The sequence below is a fragment of the Camelus ferus genome, chromosome 32 (genome assembly GCF_009834535.1).
Source record: "Camelus ferus isolate YT-003-E chromosome 32, BCGSAC_Cfer_1.0, whole genome shotgun sequence".
Taxonomy (NCBI): Eukaryota; Metazoa; Chordata; class Mammalia; order Artiodactyla; family Camelidae; genus Camelus; species Camelus ferus.
Window position 1 is genome coordinate 12,415,239 of NC_045727.1, and position 26,652 is coordinate 12,441,890.

General features: G+C 48.1%; 1 protein-coding gene and 2 gene segments (V, D, J or C); all 3 read right to left on the minus strand.

Moving 5' to 3' along the window:
* LOC102521144 overlaps nt 1–993 on the minus strand; it is a 383,406-nt gene extending 382,413 nt beyond the window's left edge. Inside the window, 2 exon segments of the V gene segment in view lie at nt 519–831; nt 933–993. Coding sequence covers nt 519–831; nt 933–978 — 359 coding nt within the window.
* LOC102523413 overlaps nt 1–26,652 on the minus strand; it is a 442,357-nt gene that overhangs the window by 389,465 nt on the left and 26,240 nt on the right.
* Nucleotides 1–26,652, minus strand: part of LOC102511799 (immunoglobulin lambda-1 light chain-like) — a 401,923-nt gene that overhangs the window by 371,252 nt on the left and 4,019 nt on the right. The gene's annotated exons all lie outside the window — the stretch shown is intronic.

Genomic DNA, 26,652 nt, shown 5'->3' on the forward strand with positions numbered 1-26,652 from the left:
GACCACACAGATGAGCTGCCTGGCTCTGGCTGGATGCTCTAATGGGATGGAGGCTCCTCACCTTGGACCCCCAACACTCCCCCAGGGGTGAAGTGCCTGGACTGCTTTTGTGATGTTGGCTAGGAGCCTAGTCACTGCCCCGCACTGCTGATACCCCTGCTGAGGATGCAGTGCAAGGAGTCTGTGCAGCCAGAGATCAGCAAGGACAACAGGGAAGGTCATCCTGATGGTGCTGGATTCCTGAGTCTCAAGGCTGGGGGATAGGATTTGGAGCTGAGCCCTGGTCATCATCATAGGGGGGGAACGGGGGACTCCTTTGAGAGGTGGACACACCCTGGAAGAGGCTGGTGAAGGCACGTGGCCTGGAAACCCTGGGCAGGAGATGTGGGCATGACGCCGCTTCCCCCTATGGTGGTGACATTTCACCCTCTCTCTTCCTCTCCTGCCCCTCAGGGCTGAGTCCCCTGAGCTCAGGGGGAGGTTTTAGTAGCACTTCTCTGTGAGGTTACATCACTGTGTTGCCATAAGTACCACTAACTCTACTCAGAGCACAGTAGTAGTCGGCCTCGTCCTCGGGCTGGGCCCCCGAGATGGTGAGGGCGGCTTTGTTCCCAGAGATGGATCCGGAGAAACGATTGGGGACCCCAGAGGGGCGACTGCTTGTGCTGTAGATAAGTGTGCGTGGAGCCTGCCCTGGTGTCTGCTGGTACCAGCTGGGGTAGTTACTGGAACTGACAGACCCAGAGCTGAGGCCACAGGTGAGTGTGACCGTCCCTCCTGGAGACACTGACAGGGACGGCTCCTGGGTCACCACAGTCTGAGAATCCACCCCTAAAAGCGACAGGAGAGAGACAGGGGAGGTTATGGGGACCAGGGTCACCCCAACGCCTGGTTGTAGGCGGCCCCTCAGGATGTAGCATCCGACCCCTGACCTGAGCCATGAATGAGGAGCCCGAGCAGAAGCACCATCCAGGCCATGGTGGGGACGCTCCAGGGATGCGGCTCCTCGGCCTCCTGGGCTGCACTGTCGGGTCCTCGGGCCTTTTCATGCCTCCCCGACCCACTGGGAGGAGAAAGGGCTTCATGCAAATCAGCTTCCTCCCTCTCGCTACCCAGTGTCACCTGATGTCCACTGGGGGAGGTCTTTGGGGAGCAGATGCTGTGATCTGCATTGATCTCATGCTCATCAGGGACACAGTGGGTCCTGTAAGCAGTGAGGGCCTCACAGATTCACACCCGGACAGATGGTCTCAGGCAACAGGGTCACACTCATTTCTCCCATGGGACTGCTGTGGGGAAATTAGGCTCCACTGTGGATGGAGGATGGAGAGGCTGGATTTGGGAGATGCTCCCAGGACCCCAGGAGCCCTTTCAAGTGCAGAAGGGGACTGAGCAGCGCCCCTTGTGGGTCTTGCGTGACGCTGCCGGACTCAGGGAGCAGTTCCTGCAGGCTGAGCCTTTCTCTCTGAGAGAGCAAGGCTGATGTGGGGACACCCTGGCCTCCCAATCTCTGCTTCCCCAAATTCCATCATCAGCCCCAGAGATGGACCCATAGCCTGGACTCAGCCCACGTCCTCCCTGAGGGTCAAGGTGAGTTTTTCTTGCTGGAACGTGCATTCTACTCCCTCATGGGTTGAGTCATTTGTGCACCTGTCAGCCATGATCACAAGTGAGATTGTCATACAATTTTCATGTCTGATACTCTTTTCATTAGGTTGTGCTCCATTCATTTGCTGGAACAAGAAAGTGAGGTTAGTCTACATACCCTCTATTGCATACATAATTTCTAAACAATTTAAAGTAAAGACCTGGACACTGTACAGGGCAGATTCATCTACAGGTGACCAGACCCCTGGGAGGAGGGGAGCAGGTGTAGGAAGACAGGCCATCCTTCCCCCTGTGCCCAGAAGACAGGAGCACTAGGCAGTGCGGATGCCCTCAACCCCTGTGTCCCGTCACTTCCCTAAAGGACCCTCTTGGTTCAGGGAGTGAGGAGGTGAGGAGAGGAGCCCAGGACGTGCATGGGGAGGATGCCCAGAGACTTCCTTGCGAGGCCCCGTTGTTGGTATGGAGACCATCCCTCCCCAGGGGTCTCTTATCCTCTGTCCAGATGTGACTGTTAGTCATGACTCTCCAGCAAATTCATTTTATTGTGATTGTCCATCTGTCTTTGTCTGGACATCAGGTCTGGGCAGTGACTCCAGGACAGAGGAGGAGGAAGCATGAGGCCAGTCTGTCCGTCAGAGCTGAGAGTTCGCGGGTCTCCTGGGGGACCAGGTGCAGGACAGTCCCCTTCGAGTGAGGACACGGCTGCCCAAGTGGGCAAGAGCCAGTGGTGTGTCTTCCCAGCCTGCCTGGCCCAGACCCTGAGCTCTCAGGGCCAGTCCCACAGCGCCCCCTGCTGGGCGCAGAGCCACATCCTCCCCGGGTCCCAGCCAGCCTCCTGGAAGGGCTTTCTGACACCTGCAGTTGGAAATAAGACATTAATTTTCTAGGTCACTAATGAATTCCAGACTCCTAAATGGACTGCCATGTGCCAGTAATTTTAGGATTAACTGATGTTTCAGTTTGCTTCCGCCTTGCTCCCTGCTCAGTACCAGGACATAACCTCCTTGAACCTAGTTCCTGGCTGAAGATTCCCAGTCCCCCGTTGGGTGCCACCCGGTACTGAATACTCACTGGGATAGACTCACTGGTTGCCGTGTGCAGGTTGTTGTGTTTGTAAGAGTCCCCTGGCCTCCCCGGTCCTGCCCTCTGTCTGTTTTGCCCTGAGAATATGATGTCTCAGGAAAACACGTCTCTTTCGGGATTATTTCCAGGGGTCTCATTTCCCCTTGACTGTGGCCCTGAAAGTACTTATCTTTGGCTCTGATATAGGTGACATATTTTCACTCTAGCTTTGGCATCTTTCACAGTAAAATGCTTGATAGGAAAGATGAGGGCTGTAAACCAGCTTCTCATCCTTTTTAGGGCCTCCGGCTCTAGTGCTGAGGGGAGAAACCCCATCGTTTGTCACCTGATCTTCGCTGGAACCTGATCTAGTCCACTTGTTAGACCCCAGAGATTTAATGGGGGAGGGTTTATAAGGTCCGTGTCTGAAATAGGGATATTTAGTTAATATTGTTCCAAACTAACACCCAGAGAGGGAAAAGTGGGAGAGGTCCTGGGGTGACAGAGGAGAAAAGGGGCAAGGGTCAGGTGTGGAGCCCCATCGTCATGGGGTGGGTCTCCCAGCACCTGCAGATCAGGGCACCTCAACGTTAGTCTCTGGATACAGGGGACCCCGGGTTCCTTAAGTGTCAGGGTTCAGGCTGGAACAGCAAAGCCTGGACCACGGAGGGACCTGGGGGGACAGGGGGCTCCCTGGGTCGCCAAGGGCTCACGTCCTAGATGCTGCTTCCTCATCCCCCTATCCGGTACCTGGGAAGGGAGTTTGCATCCAGGCACACAGTGATGTGGTGGTCATACGTGGAGACAAGTCAGGAAAGGGAGTCGTTTTCATGGACCCATAAACATGGACCAAGGTGAGAGCATGAGACTGGGGTCAATAGCACAGGTGACAGTGGAGGTCAGAGCAGCGCTGGTGTTGTTCCCAGGCAGGGACAGGGCGGTGATGGGTCAGACAGGGGTGCGGAGGGTAGACCTCTGATCTCACTTCCCAGAGCTCTGGAGTTCTTTGTGACAGTGGGTAGAAATTAGCTATGTGACAGGGACCAGCAGTCCCCTCCTCAGGCTGGGACCCCGAGGTGGTCAAGGAGGCCGAGAGGACAAACAGGAGTCAGAGATGAGCGCTCAACCCCTGAGGGTCATCCTCCTCTGTCCTGGGTCGCAGGTAGCAACTCTGCCTGGAGGCCTTGAGACCACGACCAGTGTGACCCCACCATTCCTGCAGCTCCCTTTGCAGGAGAAGGGGACCTTGGATCCGGGCTCTGCAGAAGCTTCACGGCATGTGGGGGGAAGTTCCTGATCCTAATGGTCACAGCCCCACCTCCTCCTGCAGTACTGGAAACGCTCCTATGGGGGGCAGAGGGGAGGGGACACAGGGAACGCCTGTCAGGGAGGGAAAGCCCTCCCACACGAGGACACGTGGAGCTGGGTTCTCCCACTGCTGGAAGGTCCTTTGTGTCTTTTCTTCCAGTTTTCATTCCTTTGCTGAGATTTCTTCCTGATCATTTACTGTGCATGTCTGTCATTGCAACCTCCAATGAATGCATAGACATGTTGGGGATCATTGAATTGAGTGTATTCACCATAAAAATGATATATGAGTCCCTTCATTTAGGTCTTCCTAACTTATGTCAGGAATATTTCATAGTTCCATGTACAACAATTGGTGTCTGTCAGATTTATTCTTAAATATTTCTTATTTCTGCTGCGATTATGAATGGCATTTGTAAGGTTATAGTTAATATGTAATGGCTCTTTGTTATTATGTAGGTTACCACTCCTTCCCCATTGAAGGTCTTGTATCTCAAAGCCCAAATTGAGTCTCTAGACAGCCAGCATCTCAGAGACCCCTAAACTCTGAGGGGGTCAGGGCCTGGACCAACCACTTTCTGCCACATATAACATCCCAATGGGGAGGTGTTCTTCTCAGAGCAAGCCCTGTCTGCCTGTGGAAACATGAGCAGGCTGAGATACAACAGCAATGCTCAGTCCCAGATGTGAGATGAGGAAGAGGCTGTGACAGGGTCAGATTTGCTGTTCAGAGGAAACTCAGGTGCTTCCTGAAGATGTGACAACAGAAAGTCACCCTGAGTGAGACCTGGTCCCAGGCACAGCTGCAGTGACAGCCCAGTGGGGAGAGCACAGGGGAGGTTTTAGTCTCACTTCCCTGTGGGTCTGGAGCACTGTGTAAGTACCAGTGTTGCCAGTGTAATGTACCACAGTAATAGTCAGCCTCGTCCTCGGGCTGCAGCCCAGAGATGAGCAGAAGCCCTGTATTGGCCGAGGCATCTTTGGACCCAGAGAAGCAGCTTGGAACCCCGGAGCCCTGATGTTTACTGGAGTCTGAGTAGTAGTACACGAGGTACCGGGGAGGGCTCCCTGCATTCTGCTGGTACCAGTATACTGTGTAGCCTCCAACATTGTTCCCACTGCTCAGGGTGCAGGTGAGTCTGGCTGATGATCCCAGAGACCCAGAGAGGGAGGGCGGCTGAGTCAGCACAGGCTGGGCGAGGGACCCTGCAAACACAGACACAGCAGAGTCAGGAGAAGGGATGAGATGCAGCTGCTTGGGGAACTGAGGCAGAAGGAACTACTTGGCTGCGAGCCACCCTGGTCCCCGAGGCCCGTCCTACCTGCACAGAGAGAGAGGATCACAAGGAGGGCGGTGGTCCCGGCCATGGTGCTCATAGTCCTGCTTAGGCCATGAGCTGAGGCTGGGGTGCCCCAGCCTCTCTTATCTCTCCCAGAGGGCTGCACAGAGGAGGGGCTGTCATGCAAATGTGTCCCCACCTGCTGCCGCTCCCCCATGTGCACTGACAGAGTCTGAGGCCCTTGGACGGGGAGCCTCCCTGGTGACTGTTTTCCCCATGGGTGGCCCTGGGAGGAAGCAGCTGCTGGGACCCCTCGCAGACACATGTGCAGAGGACCCAGCCAGTCCCCGAGGGTACACGGTTTCCCACCCCAACAGGAAGCAGAGGGCCCCATCCAGGGCTTCCCTCAGAGGAGGCCAGCCTAGACCTGAGCTCCTGCCCTACACAGACCTCCCCAGGTGGCCTCACGGCACTCCCTACTGCTCCCTGGAAGAACCTCTCCTTTCCCTCTGGTCCAAAATCTCACCTTCAGATGTTTCCCTGATTCCTGTGTTTCCCAAGGGTGAATCATCCCTACATGGAACCATGTCAGTGTGACCTGGAGTGACCCTCACTGGTTCGGGTCACGGATCCATGGACAACTGGCTATTGGGAAGCACAAGTGATCCTGGCCCCAGAGAGCTTGGGAACCACAGTGGAGCTGAGGACAGGATGCAGGGAACAGCCAGCAAGGGGGATCCGACCACACAGAGTCTCAGAGGTGGCGGGCTGGCTCTGGGCACTGTGTGTGACCAGGAGCTCCCCAAGGGACACGGGTTCTCACAGAGGAGGACACAAAAGAAATCTGGGGAGATGCAGGCTTAATTCCATCCCTGCCCCTCTTCCTTCTCTACTCCAGTCTACAACCTACAGCCGCCCTGGTTGTGGAGCAGAGCTGGGATATTGGGACCCAGGTGTCTTAGTGTAGATTACCCCAGAAAGCCGACCAATCCTGTAGGGACATAAGCAGGTGGCTGGTGACCATTGAATGGACAGACGCTCAGTGTCCACCTGTCCCCAGGAGCATCCGCATTGATGAACTGTGGAAAGTCCACTGCTCCAGAACGAATGCTCTACATGGTGTTTTGATTTTGTTTCTTTTTATATTTTCTCTCAGAGTTAAGTATTCTAACAGCATCTGATGAATCACAGGATCCCAGTGACGGGGGTCTTGCATCTCACAGAGGGAACAGAGCACATGTGTGTTGTTTCAGAGCCTGTCCCGCCGGACCCTTCTTTGTTATCAGGTGAACAGGTCAGAGTGAGACAGAGTGAGAATGGGGCAGGGCACAGCCATTCAAGGAATGACAAAGCAATTAACATCAAAATGGTGGAAGATTAAACCCCCAATAGGTCTTGAGGCTCAAGATGGTGTGAGATTTGACTTCTAGCAGCCCTTGAGCTTCAGTATAAGCCCACTGTAATATATTAGCTTGGTGAATAACATGCTGCAGGTGCCATGACAGTCCCAAGGCTGGCCACAACTGGTCAGTGTGGGAAATGGCCAACTTCCTGGGAATCCCAGCCCCTTCCCCAGGCTAGTTAGACTGGTCCTTGCATTATTAGCATATTGAAGCCACTAAGCCAATAAAACCTGGCAACAAGGTGCCTCATAGCCTCTGTCCTCTCTCTCTCTCCCTCTTCAGAGACAGCCCTCTCTCTCTATGGAGAGTGTACTTACTTTTAATCTAAGCACCCAACTCCCACACCTCATGGCTCTTCTCTTGTCTTTCAATGCATCTCTCTGAATAAATCTACCTTTGCTCAACTGTGGCTCACTCTTGAATTCTTTCCTGTGCGAAGCCAAGGACCCACCCTTGGCGGGGCACATCCCATGGGCTCCACCGAAATACGGCATACAGCGCTTCTCACACCCTACATCCCTTTTTCTTGCATCAAAAGCAGTTACAAGACATGTGCTTCCAGAACCCAAATGGCCTCTGAAGTGCTGTGATTCCCCCTTGGAAATGAGAACTGGGAGATGTCATCATGTTTCTGACTTTGCAGAGGATGTCTGGGCGGCCACAGGCTCGAGGATCCCTAGTGGACAAGAGGACTCGCTCTCAGGTGTGACTGGACCTGGTCCTTCACAGGGCTGGTCTCCACCTCTGTGGTCTGTGTGTCTCAGCCGGGAGTATGATGGACTTCCCACCTTGATTGATCTCGTTCCAGTAAATGCACGTGTGCGATGTAATGTATCAGTAGGGTGACCTGAGGAGTGTTCAGATGGTGCAGTTCCCCCAGCAGAGCAGGCGGTCCCAGACTGTCCTGGCCGTCCCTGACACTGTTGTTGCCGGTGGATGTTACTGGTGTTCCAGCTTCTTGTCCCGTCCCAGAAAGAATTCAGAGACAAGACATAGTGGTTAAAAAAAGCAAAGTGAAGATTTATTAAGGGATGGGTACTACACTGTCAAGGGGAGAGCAGCGGGCTCAGGTGAGCGGCTGCCCTGTGTTTCTTGGCAAGTTAGTTACACACGGTGTGAAAATGAATAGGTGGAATATTCACTGGGGAGGGAAGGGTTTGGGGCCCTGTTCCCTCATCCCAGCTCCACCTTCCCAAATGGAGGAGGGACTTGTGACCTTATTTAGTCTGGTTGGGAAGTGTCATGGCGTCGGTGCACGATGGGTACTTCTGATCTGCAAGGCTAATTTTTTTGAAATGAGGGCATAATGAGCAAATGGTTACATTTGGACATTGGAAATTGCTGCCTCTTCTCACCTTTCTTTTTTTTTAACATTTTTTATTGATTTATAATCATTTTACAATGTTATGTCAAATTCCAGTGTTCAGCACAATTTTTCAGTTATTCATGGACATATACACACTCATTGTCACATTTTTTTCTCTGTGAGTTATCATAACATTTTGTGTATATTTCCCTGTGCTATACAGTGTAGTCTATTCTACAATTTGGAAATCCCAGCCTATCCCTTTCCACCCTCCACCCCCCTGGTAACCACAAGTCTGTATTCTCTGTCTGTGAGTCTATTTCTGTCCTTTATTTACGCTTTGTTTTTGTTTGTTTGTTTGGTTTTGGTTTTCTTTTTTTTTTTTTAGATTCCACATATGAGCGGTCTCATATGGTATTTTTCTTTCTCTTTCTGGCTTACTTCACTTAGAATGACATTCTCCAGGAGCATCCATGTTGCTGCAAATGGCATTATGTTGTCGGTTTTTATGGCTGAGTAGTATTCCATTGTATAAATATACCACATCTTCTTTATCCAGCCACCTGTTGATTGACATTTAGGCTGTTTCCATGTTTTGGCTACTGTAAATAGTGCTGCTATGAACATTGGGGGTGCAGGTGTCATCCTGAAGTAGATTTCCTTCTGGATACAAGCCCAGGAGTGGGATTCCTGGGTCATATGGTAAGTCTATTCCTAGTCTTTTGAGGAATCCCCACACTGTTTTCCATAGTGGCTGCACCAAACTGCATTCCCACCACCAGTGTAGGAGGGTTCCCCTTTCTCCACAGCCTCTCCAGCATTTGTCATTTGTGGATTTTTGAATGACGGCCATTCTGACTGGTGTGAGGTCTTCTCACCTTTCTTTGTCGGTCTCCAGGCCACTCACTCATCACCCCAAAAGATGTGACCACTTATCAGCCCAAAGGTTCCTGCTTTTCTTTCTCTACACAGGGACCCCTGGTGCTTACCTGATGTGTGGTTTCCTGCCTTTGGCCTGTGCCCCTCCTTTCTGCACAATTACTGCGTTTTGGTCTGTGTCCCCCTTTCTCTCCTCATATCTAGCAATCTGCCTGCTGTCACCGGGACATGCTGTATGTCACTGTCACTGGTGTCTCTGCACAGGGAGGTTCTGCCTCCTGCCGATTCTGACTCTGAGGACTGCGGGGTGAGCACTGACTGCTCCCTGCTATTTGCAGGGACAGAGAAGCCAGAACACTGTGGAGTCCAGAACTCTGTGTGTGTGTGTGTGTGTGTGTGTGTGTGTGTGTGTGTAGGTGTGTATATGTGTGTGTATTTTTGTATGTATGTGTATATGTGTGTACCTATGTGTTATGTGTGCATATGTGTATGTGTCAATGTTGTGTGTGTAAGTTTGTGTGTATATAGGTATGTATGAGTGTGTATGTTTGTGTATATGTATGTGTGTATTTATGTGTAGTGTGTATGTGTTTGTGATGGAAAGATTGTGCCCTGTGTGTCCTTAGGGAGCAGTTCCCTCCAAGTCAAACCTGAGCCTCAGTGGCCCCTGTCCCTCTGGTGGCTTCCCAACTCTCCGAGGCTGGTTCTTCCAGCAAACCCATCCCTGGGGCTGCTTCTCTGGAAGCCCCTCCGGGGTCTGGAGCCTGGAGTTCAGGAGGCCATTGTCAGGAAGGCGACATTCCTGCGGCAGGGTTTCTTCCAGGCAAAAAGGAGGACTTTGGGACAGACTTTCTCTGTGGGCCCCTCCCCATAATAGGAGACCAGGTCTTGTTGACATGGAGACACCTGTCCCCTGTCTTTCCTGCAGGACCAGGATGGAGGACATACCTCAACACCATGGGGTTTGTGGGTCCAGGAAGACCAGGATTGGGGACCACACAGCCCCCATCTTCCTGCTCCCTCACCAGAGCCGTGGTCCCAGAGCCCTGTGGTGTCCCAGTGTCGGTAGGCTGTGACCGCTCCAGCAGGGAGAGCACAGGGGACGTTTTAGTCTCACGTCCCTGTGGGGCTAGGGCACCGTGTGAGTGTACGAGTGATTCTTATATGCAAAGCAGTAACAGTCAGCCTCATCCTCGGGCTGCAGCCTGGAGATGTGCAGAAGCCCTGAATTGGCCAAGGCATCTTTGGATCCAGAGAAGCAACTCGGGACCCGAGAGCCCTGGTGCTTACTGGAGTCTGAGTAGTAGTACAGGAGGTACCGGGGAGGGCTCCCTGCCTTCCCCTGGTACCAACTTAAGTCGTAGCTGCCAACACTGTTCCCACTGCTCAGGGTGCAAGTGAGTCTGACTGATGCTCCCAGAGATGCAGAGAGGGAGGGTGGCTAAGTCAGCACAGGCTGGGAGAGGGACCCTGCAAACACAGACACAAGGGTCTGATGGAGTGGAACCTGCAGGAAACAGTCCCAGAGTCTAGGTACAGGGGCTGCTGCAGTCGGGAACCTGAGACCCAGTCCCCGAGGCCCATCCCTACCTGTGCAGTGAGAGAGGAGCAGGAGCAGGAGAGGAGTCCAGGCCATGGTGCTCACAGACCCCTGGTCCCCACTCTGGGGCTGGGCTGTCCCAGGCCTCCTTTTCTTGCCAGCCTCTGCCAGAGGAAGGGTGGCCCATGCAAATGAGTGTCCCCCCAGGGACCGCCCAGCCCCTCCCTGAGCCCTGGAGCTGGAGTTCAGCTCACAGCCCAGACTCAGGGGATAAAGGGTGGCCTCCCCTTTGGGAGACCCTGGGAGGAAGCATCTGCTGAGACCACAGGGGTCCCTGATTGGGGGACTCTGCCAGCCAGAGAGGACACACTGCTGAGTCTCCATTAGGAGCACAGGCCACGCCACCAGCCCTGGTCCTTGGAGAGAATGGTCCTCCCTGAGCAGTTGTGCTAGGACCACATGGCAGGGCCACAGCGCCCTCTTCTGGTCATGGGGCACAACCTCACCGAGGACCAGAGACCTGAGGGCCCAGCTGGTTGGGCAGCTCACCTGGTCCCTGTCTCCATTCACAGGTCCATAGTCGGCTTCCCAGATTCTGTGGTCCTTTTATGGTGAATCACATCCTATGATGTTTTCATTTCCAAATGAATTCCTGGTCCATGGAAGGTGCAAAGATGTGCATATGGAACCATTAAAAGTTACAGCCCCCTCCCAGAGTACAGTCTAGAAAAGCTAAGTGACCCACGTATGCACCAGTGACACGGGGACAGTGAGTTGGTTTGAAGGATGTGCAGGGCTATTGGAGGAAAGAGTTTAGATTTGGATTTTCCCTGAAGGAGCAAAAAGTCATCTTTGAAGCCTGGAAACTCAGCAGACATTTCAAAACTCAGGAAATGCTTTCAGAATTTTGACGGAGTTTAGCATGATTTGTGGAAGTGATATAGTTCAGTAGGCATATCAGTTTGTAGTGCACATGTCATATATTTCTTTCTGTTTTTTTGAGAATATTCAGTTTACAATGTGTCGGTGTTGGGTGTATAGCATAACGTTTCAGTCATACACACATACATATATTTGTTTTCATATTCTTTTTCACTATAGGTTACTTTAAGATATTGAATCTAGTTCCCTGTGCTCTACACACACAAAAAAAACTTCTTTATATTATAGACAGTAGTTAATATTTGCAAATCACAAACTCCCAATTTTTTCCTTCCTACCCTCTTTCCCCCTGGAAACCATAGATTTGTTTTCTCTGTCTGTGAGTCTCTTCCTACTTGGTATTTAAATTCATTAGTGTCTTCTTTTTCCTTTCTTTAGATTCCACATAGAGTGATATGGTAGCTTTCTCTTTCTAGCTTGCTTAACTTAGAATGATGATATTCAGTTCCATCCAAGTAGCTGCAGATGATATTATTTTATACTTTTCATGGCTGAGTACTAGTCCATTGTATCAATATATCACATCTACTTGTGATATATTTGTCATGTGTGAGGATTGTGTTCCTAAGTGGAGTTTTCTTTTTCACAGTGATGTCAAATATTTCTTATGTGGACCCTGTCTTAGAGATCCTACAATTTGTCTGTATTATAAATGAAAATGTCTACACTTGGGTTCTCTTGCTCATTGTTTTACTTCAGTAGAAAGGCAGTGTGTGCCTCTTGAATGTAGAAATGATCGCGTCCTCACCATATCCTATGTCTAAATTTGCTTCAATTGTGCAAATGCTCTATGATCACCTGGACTCATAGTTATCTCAGTAAATGTCCTGTGACCGGGACCACCTGCTACTCCTCAAGACAATAAAGGAAATCTTCTTTCAGCTCAAGTCAACTCTTCCTTAAACCCTTCAATGACTCCTCACTGCTTTTTGCATGAAATCTCAAAACCTCAGCCCCATAAGGTGCCTTCCTTATCTGGCCCAGCCTCCTCCACACCCACCCGCATCCCCTCCCCTTGCTCTGGGCCCACTGCTTCCCTCCTCTGTCACTGACACCTGAGCTCCTGTCCCTTCCCAACATCACAGCAGCCCCCTCTGTCTGCTGGGAGGACATGGGCTTCAACTTGAGATCAGGGTGGAAATACACATTTTGGCAACTCTGGTGATCGTTTAACCCAGGGAAGACACACATCACAACACACAGGGCTGGAGGTCTTCTTGTTCACACATCTGTGTCCTTGGAAATCGCTGATGTTATAGATTTCCATGGTGATAGACTACGGGGCCTCCCACAACTTCAACCCTCATCAGCCCTCATCAGGATGACTTCCCTCCTTCAATCTCCCCTCCTCTCACCCTCCTCCTACCCCCTCACCCATGACGTTAGCACACACCCCAGCACCAGCATCCCTGGGACCCTCTTTAGGACACGCCCTTGCTCCATGATCCAAAAATCGTGTGCATTCAAGCAGTCCATCCAAGCACAGTCACATGGATTCATCTGCGTGTTACTTTCCCCAGTGGGCAGCGACCTGAACGTCGTACTGACTGCCAAAGGGAAGGATGCCCGTGACCCTATTTTGCAGCTTTGAAGTTCAGGGCTGGATGTATTTCACTGGAATTCAGCGCAGATTGGCTTATGTTTTCCAACCCAGGGAACATTCGCTGTGGACCGAGACCAGGGAGGTTGTGCAGAGACAGACCATCCTCACTGACAGGGGCTGAATTATGAAAATCCCTGGAAAGGGGGAAACTCTCAGGGGAGGTCAGGAGGGGCCCCCTGAACTGTGGGTCGGGTGACAGGAGGGGTGGGACCGGATCATCAGCAGAGTTTTTGTGTCAGTTCTCCTCTGCTGGCATCACTGTGTGTTATACGTAGCTGCCATGGTCTGCCCCACAGATGTAGTCAGCCTTGACCTCCTTCCAGATGTTCTGGATGGTCACAGAGTGCTCCAGGCCAGAGCCCGAGCCTGAGAAGGGATCAGAGATCTCACTTGCCTTGGAGCTAACACCACTGGTACCTACTGGCTCAGGAACCAGGGGCCCTTCCCTGGGACCTGCTGGTACCAGTCCACACTGTAGCTGCTGTAGTCACTGCTCAGGGTGCAGGTGAGCTTGGCCAAGGCTCCCAGGGAGGTAGAAGCAGAGGGTGGCTGCCTCAGCACAGGCTGGGAGAGGGAGCCTGGAAACACAGACACCACCCGTTATGTCCCAAGAAGGACAAGGGGGGACATTCCCTGAAGGTGGGGCAGGGTGGAGGGGATCTGGGAGTCAGGATGCTGAGGGCGTCCTGAACTGTGCACTGGAGGAGGAGCGGGAGGAGGCGGAGCAGAGTCCAGGTCATGTTGCAGACGCCCTCGAGCTATGCTGAGGCTGCCGCTGCCCGGTTCTCTTATCCACTCGCCCCAGGACCAAGGGCCCTTCATACAAATTAGCTCCTGTACTCAGCCGACCCCAGCCCATCCCTGGGCCATAAGTTCCTGCCGTGTCCAGTGTCACATTCGGGATGGTGGCCAGGCTGGCCTGCCTGGGGATCTCCTGGGTCCCTGAGAGGACCCCGTGGGTTGCCCAGGGATACCTCAATGGAGACCCGGGACAGGTGTGTGCTGTCCCTGCCGAAAGCCCCTAGTGTCTCCTGTGCTCAGTGCACATAAACCAATGGTACAATAGCTGAGGACAGGGACAGTTTAGCCAGTAGCTCCCTTCCCAGTTCCTCAGGAAGCTGAGATTCCCTTCCTACAAGACTCCACACCTGATTGGCTGAGAGGACGAGAGGAGGGCATCTGGGGGAATCAATTAGCTGCTGTTGGGACTCACTGGATCTCCTGAGAAGTGGGGTCCTGGGGGGAGTCCCTGGGGTGAGCGGCGGTAAAACCTGAGTGTACAGAGACCTGACGCCTCTCAGGTAGGAAGTGATCTGAGAGGTTCCAGGCAGAGGAAGAGGGAGTGACTGTCAGGCTCCTGGGAGATCTGCTAACACGTCCACCAGTTTTTACGGTGACCTTGGGAATGACCTGGGATGTCACAGAGCAGAGAGTTGTAGGAAGAGGGGGAGCCCCGCATATGGGTGGAAAGTCATGATTCAGAGTGGAGGGAAGCAGGAGGAGCTCGAAGAAAAGAAAAAGGAGAATCCAGGAAGGCTGACAGGAGTAGGAGGGGTTGGGGCTGGTCCCCGGGGTCCCCCCCCCTCCTCCTCTACTCCTGGGGAAGGGGGTTGGGGCCTGATGGGGACAGGACCCTACACAGCATCCACTGCTGGGTCCTTCCCCCAGGTGGCAGCTCCACACACAGGCAGGGCCTGCAGAGGTGGGGGCTCGTGCTTTGTCCCCTTAGAGGAAGCACCTGCTCCCACATCCATCTCCAGCCAGTGAGCCCGGGTGTATGACCCTGGCACTGGGAGCCTGATGGGGTCCAGGCTTGGTGGGCTGAGCAGACCCACAGCGCCCCCTGGTGACGCTTGCTGGAATGTTCATGGTGGTGGAAATGATGCAGAAGGGATGGCAGCCCCTTTTTTTCTTCCTAATAATAGTCCATCACTCAATAATCAAATAAACAAATAATGCGCATTACATGTTTTTCAGCCCCTGCAAAGACATTCTTTTTTATTTTTCTCTATTGATTTTCAGGTGTGTTTTCTATCCACTTTGTTCTCCTGGTTCTATTTCTACCTGAGTTCACCTCCTGCTCCTTTTGTTCCCAGTGTCTATACCTGTTTATCCAGGGGTTTGATGATGTTCCCTAAACATATGTCATCATCGAGTCATCTCAGTATTGCTGAAAATGGATTCTGTTTTCACATCGATATTTATTTTCCCGGTTGTTGATATGACAAGTGACACTTTTACTGGATTCTGAACTTTGGGGAGAAGACATGAAGAAACTCTGAGTCCTGAGAGAGGAGCCAAGATGGTGGAATAGAAAGATGCTCATAGCTCACCCTCTCCCACAAATACACCAAAACTCACATCCACAGACCCACCCAGCCAACCAGAGCACCTGCTAAACTCCAACAGAGCATCGCCCTCTACAAAATAAAAAGACACCACAAATCTGGTAGGAGAAAAGGAAAAAAGAAAGAAGAAAAAGCAAAACAGTGTGGGACCAGTCCCACGGGGAGGGAGTGGCAAAGGAGGAATGACGCCCATTTGCTGAATCTTCCACTCTCCAACAAAGAGGTCAGCGGGATGGAGGGGGAGCCTCTGAGGCTCAGATCTGCACAGAGCAGCCCTTGACCGACAGAATTAAGTTAAACGGGCACAAAGGGTCCTTGCAACATCAAGCCCAAGACGCAGCTGGAAGCTGGGGGCCAGGACAGGCTGCCCGACCCAGGCGGTGGACTAGGACAGATGCACTGAGGCAGCCCCACAGGACTGCAGGGTGCAATGAGCAGTGGCTGGGAGGGGACACAGAGCAGAACAACCAGTGCCCCCGACAAATTGTGAAAAAAGAAAAAAAAAAAGCAAAGCAACACTGCAGGTATGCCCTGGGGGGAGGGGCGCCATAGCCTTTGTCTCCTCGGTAGTAGAGCGGCAGGTCACAGCCACAGTTGCCATACCCTCCTGTGCACACTGCCCAGGCAGGGACGGTTCTGACACCTGAATCCACACCTGGGGGCTCCCCAACCTCCTAGGCTGGACAGAGACTTGTTTACAGCCCAAGGCAGATAGGATCTTTTTGCTCTGGCACTTCAGAGAACTTGTGCCGCCAAGACAAACAAGGAGCTGAGTTTTGGCACGGAGCAGGGGCAGGGATGTTCCGCCATCTTCCCCGAGCCTGCTTTCTGAGGGCTTGCAGAGGCAGAGCGGGCAGCTGCACACAGCAGGGGAGTGACCAGCGCCGGGAGAGGGTGGGTGGCAACCCGCCTGCCTCGCCTGAGCACAGCAACTGACTGTGGCATCGGGAGGGGGAGTGACCCGCCTGCCTACAGGTTAAGAGATCAGCACCTGACCCAGTGTTGGGAAGGGGCGTGATCTGCTTGCCGACAGGCACTGGGAGCATCACAGACGAGGGCACAGGCGGAGGGCTTCTGAAGCAGCAAGCTGAGTTTGCGAAACAGGGTGAAGACAGAAAACCTTCTTGATAAAAACATAAAGAGCACAGTCTACAGGAGAACACATTCCTTTTTTTAAAATTTTTTTATATTTGTTCTATTTCCTATTACCTTTTTAATCCTTAATTTTTCAACAATTGCATATGTCTACTGTTTTAATCCCTTTAAAATTTTACTGTTATAATCTTTTTATTATTATTATTTTTAAAAATCCACCTCATTTCATTTTTATTCTCTTGTTTTGGTCTCCTATTACTGATTTTTTCTCTTTTATAAAGGTTTTTAAAAGATGTCTCAATTCAATTGCTATTCTGTTTCAACTTGCTCTTCTATTATTCATTCTACACTGTTTTCAAACCTTTTTTCCCTCCCTTCTTTTAAAATTCTTTCTTGTTTTATCTTTTTTCAATCTGTTCCATTTTCTATTACCTTTTAAAATTTTACTTTTTAAACAATTGTATATGTCTCCACTTCGAATCCCTTTAAAATTTTTCATTTAAAATCATTTTTATTATTATTTTTAAAAATTGACCTCGTTTCACTTGTATTTCTCTTGGTTTTGATCTCGTGTTATTGATTATATACAGGATACACAGGATTCAGGTATTGTTTTCTGATCTTTTCTCCTTTTTTAAAGGTTTATAAAAGACGTGTCAACTCAGTTGCTATTCTGTTTCAACTTACTCTTCTGTTATTGATTATACACTGTTTCCAAACCTTATTTTTTCTCCATTCTTTTGAAATTCTCTCCAGCTTTTTTAAGTTTTAACCCCACATAGGCTTTAAATAGATAAATAAATAAAGTTCTTAAGGACCACTACAGATAACTGACACTCCTTAAGCCACAGTACCAGAGAGATATGAGCAATATGAAGAAGCAGAGGAACCACTCCCAATTAAAAGAGCAAGAGAAATCCCCTAAAGGAACGATCAATGAAATAGACATTGATGACCTACTAGATCAAGATTTCAAAAAAGGAGTGATCAAACTACTGAAACAACTAAAAGAAATAGTGTTCAGAGATATAAAATATGTCAAAAATGAAATTGAAGATATAAAGAAGAGCCAAGTACAATTGGTAAACTCATTTGCTGAGATGAGAGCTGACCAAAAGGCTGTACAAAGCAGGTTAGATAATGCAGAGGAACGAATAAGTGACCTAGAAGACAGGACAACAGAAAGCACCCAATCAGAACAGCTGAGAGAAAAACAAATAAAAAACGATTAAAACAGTATAAGGGACCTGTGGGATACTATAAAGCCTGCCAATCTATGCATAATAGGGGTTCCAGAAGGGGAAGAAAGAATAAAGGAGATAGAAAAGATATTTGAAGAAATGATGACTGAAAACTTCCCAAACCTAAAGAAGGAATCAGATATTCAAGTACAGGAAGCTCAGAGGGTCCCAAACAGAAAGAACCCAAACAGACCAACACCAAGACATATCATAATCAAGATGGCCAGAGTCAAGGATAAAGAAATGATCCTAAAGGCAGCAAGAGAAAAACAAAGAGTGAGTTACAAGGGAACCCCCATAAGGCTCTCAGCTGATTTCTCTACACAAACACTACAGGCCAGAAGGGAGTGGCAAGATATATTCAAAGTCCTGAATGAAAAAAGATGCAGCCTAAGATACTTATCCAGCAAGGCTATCCTTTAGAATAGTAGGAGAGATAAAGAATTTCACAGACAAGCAAAAACTAGAAGAGTTTTGCAACACTACACCCATGCTAAAGGAAATATTGACAGATCTACTCTAAATAGAAAAGCAGCAGGATGCTACAAAAATGAGAAACTCATAACTGGAAAGGTGATAACTATCATGAATTACAAATAGAATAAACACAAAATTGAAAAAGAAGACATCTGAATCATTAAGACTGGGAGAGGGAAGTAAGGAAATATACAGTATTTTTTTTTCCTTTTTAAATATTTTGTTCTTGGTAGGATGGGTTTGAGATTATATTATGATTTGTTTAATACAAACAGTTATAGAAATGGGTTAATAGACTTACAAAAAGGGTAACCACAAGCCAAAAACTTACAAGTGAGTCACAAAAACTAACTAAAATCCAAGATAATACAAAGGAAAATTACCAAACCACAAAAGGAAGAAGAAAGGAACAAAGAGGAAATACCAAATCAACTGCAAAAATAAGTTCAAAATGGCAATATACACGCATCTATCATTAATTACTGTAAATGTTAATGGACTAAATGCTCCAGTCAAAAGACATAGAGTGGCAGACTGGATAATAAAGCAAAAACCTTCAATATGCTGCATACAAGAGACCCACTTTAGGGAGAAGGACACATATAGATTGAGAGTGAAAGAATGGAAGAGGATATTCCCTGCAACTGGAAAAGCCAGAAAAGCAGGTGTAGCAATACTGATTTCAGACAAAATAGACTTTAAAACAAGGACCATAAAGAAAGATAAAGAAGGACATTTTATAATGATTAAAGGAGTGATACATGATGAGGATATTACACTCATTAATATATACACCCAATATAGGAGCACTACAGTACATAAAACAATTACTAACAGAGATAAAGGGGGAAATTGATGGGAATACAATCACTGTCAGAAATTTTAACACCACATTAACATCACTATGCAGATAAAATAATAATAAAATAAAATAATAATAAAAATAAATGAGGCAACAGAAAAATTAAATGATACAATAGAAAAATTAGATTGGGTAGATATTTTCAGAGAATTAAGGGCCCCCCAAAAGTAGGATATACATTCTTTTCAAGTGCACATGGAACATTTTCTAGGATTGATCATGTACTTGGGCACAAAAGAAGCCTAAACAATTTTAAGAAGATAGAAATTATCTCAAGCCTCTTTACTGACCACAATGCCATGAGACTAGAAGTCAACTACAGAGAAACAAAGGAGAAAAGAAGGAAAGCATGGAGATTAAACAACATGCTCTTAGAAAACCAATGGGTCAACAATGAATTCAACGTTGAAATTAAAAAATAACTTTAGACAAATGAAAATAAAAACACAACCACACAAAATTTATGGGACAGAGCAAAGGCAGTGCTAAGAGGGAAGTTTATAGTGACACAGGCATTCCTCAAAAAAGAAGAACAATCTCAAATAAACAATCAAACCCACCAGCTAAAAGAATTAGAAAAAGAAAAGAAAAAAAAAGTCAGCCGGAGGAAGGAAATAATAAAGATCAGGGAGGAAATAAATAAAATAGAGATTTAAAAAAATAGAAAAAATCAATCAAACCAAAAGCTGTTTTTTGGAAGAGTAAATAAAATCAACAAACCTCTTACCAAACTCACAAACAAGAAAAAAGAGAGAGCACAAATAAGCAAAATAAGAAAGGAAAATAGAGAAAGTACAACATACAACATAGAAACACAGAATAGCATACGAGAATATTATGCAAAGCTATATGGAACCAAAATGGATAACCTAGAGGAGATGGACAAGTTTCTGGAAACATACAGTCCACCAAGACTGAATCAAGAAGAAACTGACCACTTGAACAAACTTATCACTAGAAATGAAATCAAATTAGCAATAAAAGAACTTCCCTACAAATAAAAGTCCAGGACAGGAAGGCTTCACCAGGGAATTCTACCAAACATACAAAGAAGAACTCATACCAGTCCTTCTCAAACTCTTCCAGAAGATTGAAAAGGAGGGAATATTCCCAAACTCATTCTATGAAGCCACCATCACCCTGATACCAAAATCAGGCAAGGACACCACCAAAAAAGAGAATTACCAACCAATATCACTGATGAACATAGATGCAAAAACCCTTACCCAAAATATTAGCAAATTGAATCCAACAGCACATAACATAGATTATACATCATGATCAAGTGGGGTTCATCCCAGGGACACAAGGGTGGTTCAACATACGAAAATCAATCAATGTAATACAACACATCAACAAGAAAAAGGACAAAAAACACATGATCATCTCAATAAATGCAGAAAAAGCATTTGATAAAATTCAACACCCATTTATGATAAAAATTCTCACCAGAATGTGTATAGAGGGAACATATCTCAACATAATAAAAGCTATATATGACAAACCTACAGCCAGCACAGTATTCAACGGTGAAAAACTCAAATGCTTCCCACTAAAATCTGGGACAAGACAAGGCTGACCACTATCACCACTTCTATTCAACATAGTCTTGGAAGTCCTAGCCACAGCAATCAGGCAATAGAGAGAAATAAAAGGGATCCAAATTGGAAAAGAAGAGGTAAGTGTCACCATATGCTGATGACATGTTATTATATATAGAAAACCCTAAAAAGGCCACACAAAACCTACTAGAAATAATCGAAGAATTCAGCAAGGTAGCGGGTTACAAGATTAAGTTCAAAAATCAGTTGCATTTCTTTACACAAACGATGAATCAACAGAAAAGGAAAGTAAAGAAACAATCCCCTTTAAAATAGTACCCAAAATCATAAAATACCTAGGAACAAATATAACCAAGGAGGTGAAAGAATTATACACAGAAAGCTATGAACCATTGATGAAGGAACTTAAAGAAGACTTACAAAAATGGAAAGATATCCCATGCTCCTAGATTGAAAAAATCAGTATTGTTAAAATGGTCGTACTACTCATGGCAATCTACAGATTTAATGCAATCCATATCAAATTACCCAGGACATATTTCACAGAACTAGAACAAATCATGGTAAAATTTATATGGAACCACAAAAGACCTAGAATTGCCAAAGAATTACTGAAGAAAAAGAAAGAGACTGGAGGAATAACTCTCCCAGACTTCAGACAATACTACAGAGCTACAGTAATCCAAACAGCATGATATTGGGACAAAAACAGACATATGGACCAGTGGAACAGAATAGAAAGCCCAGATATGAACCCACAAACTTTTGGTCAACTAATCTTTGACAAAGGAGGCAAGAATATACAATGGAATAAAGACAGTCTCTTCAGCAAATGATGCTGGGAAAACTGGACAACATGTAAATCAGTGAAGCTAGAACACCATGCACAAAAATAAACTCAAAATGGATCAAAGACTTAAACACAAGACAAGATAAAATAAATCTCTTAGAAGAAAATATAGGCAAAACATTATCTGACATGCACCTCAAAAATGTACTCCTAGGGCAGTCTACACAAGCAATAGAAATAAAAGCAAGAATAAACAAATGGGACCTAACTAAACTTACAAGCTTCTGCACAGAAAAGGAAACCATAAGTTAAAAAAAATCCCATACGGAATGGGAGAAAATGTTTGCAAATGAAACCGACAAAGGCTTGATCTCCAGAATGTACAAGCAGCTCATACAACTTAATAAGAAAAAAACAAAACCCAATCCAAAAATGGGCAAAACACCTAAACAAGCAATTCTCCAAGGAAGACATACAAATGATCAATAGGTACATGAAAAAATGCTCAATGTCACTAATTATCAGAGAAATGCAAATCAAAGCTACAATGAGGCATCACCTCACACAAGTCAGAATGGCCATCATGCAAAAGTCCACAAATGACACATGCTGGAGAGGCTGTGGAGAAAAGGGAACCCTCCTACACTGCTGTAGGAATGCGGTTTGGTGCAGCCACTGTGGAAAACAGTATGGAGATTCCTCAAAAGACTAGGAATAGATTTAACATATGACCCAGGAATCCCGGTCCTGGACATATATCCAGAAGGGACCCTACTTCAAAATGACACCTGCACCCCAATGTTCATAGCACTATTTACAATAGCCAAGACATGGAAACAGTCTACATGTCCAACAACAGATGACTGGATAAAGAAGAGGTGGTATATTTATACAATGGAATACTATTCAGCCATAAAAACAGACAACATAACGCCATTTGCAGCAACATAGACGTTCCTGGAGAATGTCATTCTAAGCGAAGTAAGCCAGAAAGAGAAAGAACAATATCATATGAGATGGTTCATATGTGGAATCTAAAAAAAAAAAAACACAAACAAAATATAAATACAAAACAGAAACAGACTCATAGACATAGAGTACAAACTTGTGGTTGCCAAGGGTGCGGGGGGTGGGAAGGGACAGATTGGGATTTCAAAATTTAGAATAGATAAACAAGATAATACTGTATAACACAGGGAAATATATACATGCTCTTATGGTAGCTCACAGCAGAAAAAAAATGTGACAATGAATACATGTATATTCATATATAACTGAAAAATTGTGCTCTACACTGGAATTTGACACAACATTGTAAAATGACAATAACTCAATAAAAAATGTTAAAAAAAAAAAAAAAGAAAGAAAAAGAAAAAAGAAACTCTGAGTCCCATTTACTCTTCACTGATCAGGGATCATCCTGCAGCAGAAGACTGGGGTGTGTTCACATCCACTGTCCCAGCAAAGGGGGGCCCTGACCCCACTGCTCTATACTGCTGACTCTCTCCCAGGGACCGTGGGGCAGCTGTGGTCAACAGCTCCTTCACATCCAAGGGGTGTGGGGACCAGCCACCTGCTGGGCCTGCTGACCTCAGAGAGGGGAACCAGGCTGAGAAGGGCTGCTTTGCTGCAGTGGACGGGTGCTCGGCCCATTGGGCTCCGTGGCCTCAGGGACACCAGAAAGGGAGGGGCACTGCAGTGTCGATCCCTGCCCCCATCCCGGGTTCAGTCCTGTTAATTCAGGTGGTGTCAGGGCTCAGTCCTCACTGGCTCCACAGTCCCCAGCAGGGGGACAGGAGTGCAGAGCAACCTACCTTGTCTCCCTCGTTCAGTCTCACACTGAGGGATGGGGAGAAAGCCCAGCTCCCCCTGGGCTGCCAGAATCCTGGGTGGAGAACTGGACAGCTGACCACACTGATGAGCTGCCTGGCTCTGGCTGGATGCTCTAATGGGATGGAGGCTTCTCACCTTGGACCCCCAGACACTCCCCCAGGGGCGACAAGGCCTGGCCCGATTTTGCGAGGGAGACTGGGAGCCCAGGTCCCTGCCCCACACTGCTGAGACCCCTGCTGAGGGTGCAGTGCAAGGAGTCTGTGCAGCCAGAGATCAGCAAGGACAACAGGGAAGGTCGTCCTGATGGTGCAGGATTCCTGAGTCTCACTGCTGGGGGATAGGATTTGGAGCTGAGCCCTGGTCATCATAATAGTGGGCAGAAGGGGGACTCTTTTGAGAGGTGGACACACCCTGGAAGAGGCTGGAGGGGACACGTGTCCTGGAACCCCTGGGCAGGAGATGGGGGCACAGAACCCCCTCCTACTGTAGTGGTGACATTTCACCCTCTCTCTTCCTCTCCTGCCACTCAGGGCTGAGCCCGCTGAGATCAGGGGGAGGTTTTGGTAGCACTTCCCTATGAGGTTACAACACTGTGTCCAGGTAACTACCACTACTTACGTACAGAGCACAGTAATAGTCGTCCTCGTCCTCGGGCTGGGCCCCCGTGATGGTGAGGGCGGCTTTGTTCCCAGAGATGGATCCAGAGAAGCAACTGGAGACCCCAGAGTGGCGGCTGTTTGTGTTGTAGATAAGAGTGCGGGGAGCCTGGCCTGTTGTCTGCTGGTACCATCTGGGGTAGTTACTGGAAGTGACAGACCCAGAGCTGAGGCCACAGGTGAGCGTGACCGTCCCTCCTGGAGACACTGACAGGGACGGCTCCTGGGTCACCACAGTCTGAGAGTTCACTCCTAAAAGCAACAGGAGAGAGACAGGGGTGGTTATGGAGACAAGGGTCTCTCTGATACCTGGCTGTAGACACCCCCGAAGGCCGTAGCCTCCTGGCCCCTGACCTGAGCCGTGAGCAAGGAGCCCGAGCAGAAGCACCGTCCAGGCCATGGTGAGGATGCTCCTGGGACACGGCTCCTCAGCCTCCTGGGCTGCACAGTGGGGTCCTCGGGCCTTTTCATGCCTCTCGGACCCACTGGGAGGAGAAGGGGCTTCACGCAAATCAGCTTCCTCCCTGTCCCTGCCCAGTGTCACCTGATGTCCCCTGGGGGAGGCTTGGAGTGATCAGATGCAGGGTTGTCACCCTGATCCAGGAAGGCATGGTAATGAGACACTGAGTGATGGGTTGACACCTGTCCCCAAAGTATTCCTCTCACCCTGTGACCTCAGTCCTAAATCTGATTCCTGCAGAGCCTCAGGAGGAGGAGTTGGTGGGATCAGAGCTGAAGGAGGAGATGGTGGGATCCTCTCCTACTGAGCCCAGAAATCTAGTTCCCCACACTCCTACCACCATCCCTGGGACAGGTCTCCCTTCCTCTGTGAAATCCCTGCTTGTCTTCTTCCGAGGAGCTGTGCTGTCCCTCCGCCTCCAGTGCTGAGTCCACTGGGAAGCCACAGAATCCGTGTCTGTGGTAGGAGAGGACATGAGTCTCCCTGGACTCATTCTGGGACCACAGGGAAGGCCCACAGTGCCCCATGCTGGTCATGGGGCACAACCTCACCGAGGATCAGAGACCTGAGGACCCAGCTGGTTGGGCAGCTCACCTGGTCCCTGTCTCCATTCACAGGTCTATGGTCAGCTTCCCAGATCTGTGGTTCTTTTATGCTGAATCACAGCCTATAATGTTTTCATTTCCAGATGGAGTCCTTGTCCATGGAAGCTGCAAAGCTGTGCATATGGAACCATTAAAGGCTATAGCCCCCTTCCAGAGCACAGTCTAGAAAAGGTAACTGTCCCATGTGTGCAACCACTGACACGAGGACAGTGAGTTGGTTTGAAAGACATGTAGGACTGTTGCAGGAAAGGGTTTTGATCTGGAATTTTCATTAAGAAGCAAAAAGTCATATTTGAAACCTAAAGACAGCAGCCATTTCAAAACTCATAAAGTGATTTCAGAATTTTGAAGGAGTTGAGCATGATTTCTGGAAATGATACAGTTTGGCAGGCATATCATTTAGTAGTGCACATGTCATATATTTCTTTCCTTTTTATTGAGGAATATTCAGTTTACAATGTGTCAATTTTGGGTATACAGAATAATGTTTCAGTCATACATACACATATATTTGTCTTCATATTCTTTTTAACTATAGGTTACTTTAAGATATTGAATCTAGTTCCCTGTGCTCTACACAAAAAACTTGTTCATCTGTTTTATAGACAGTAGTTAATATTTGAAAATTTTGAACTCACAGTTTATCCATTCCTACCCCCTTTCCCCCTGGAAACCATAAGTTTGTTTTCTCTGTCTGTGAGTCTGTTTCTGTTTTGTAATTAAATTCATTAGTGTCTTCTTTTTCCTTACTTTAGATTCTACATATGAGTGATATGGTATCTTTCTCTTTCTGGCTTACTTCACTTAGAATGACGATCTTCAGGTCCATCCAAGTTGCTGCAAATGGCATTATTTTATTCTTTTTCGTGGCTGAGTAGTATTCCACTGTATTAATATATCAGAGCTACTTGTGATATATTTGTCATGTGTGAAGATTGTGTTCCTAAGATGCAGTTCTTTTTCACAGTGATGTCACATATTTCTTGTGAGGACCCTGTCTTAGAGATCCTACAATTTGTCTGTATTATAAACAAAAATGTCCACACCTGGGTTCTCTTGCTCATTGTTTTAGTTCAGTAGAAAGGCCATGTGTGCCTGTTGAAAATAGAAACCATCAGGTTTTCACCATATCCTGTGTCCAAAATTGCTTCGATTGTGCAAATGCTCCACAATCATCTGAACTCAGAGGTATCTCAGTAAGTGTTCTGTAACCAGGACCACCTGCTTCTCCTCTGACAGCAGAGGAAATCCTCCTTCAGCTCAAGACAACTCTGCCTTAAACCCTTCAATGACTCCTCACTGCTGTTTGCATGAAATTCCAAACCCTCAGCCCCACAAGTTTCCTTCCTGATCTGGCCCTGCCCCCTCCACACCCACCCACAGCCCCGCCCCTCACTCCGGGCCCCCTCCCTCCCTCCTCTGTCAGTGACACCTGAGCTCCTGTCCCTTCCCAGCATCACACCAGCCCCCTGTGTCTGCTGGGAGCAGATCAGCTTCAACTTGAGATCAAGGTGGAAACACACATTTGGGCAACTTTGGTGATCTGTTAACCCAGGGCAGACATGCATCACAGCACACAGGGGTGGAAGTTTTCTTGTTCACACGTCTGTCTTCGTGGAAATCATTGATGTTACAGAAATCCATGGTAATAGACTAAGGGGCCTCCCGCAGCTTCATTCCCCATCAGCCCTCATCAGGATGACTCTCCTCCTTCAATCTCCCCTCTTCTCGCTCCTCTTCCTACCCCCTCACCATGGCATTAGCACACACCCCAGGACCAGCATCCCTGGGG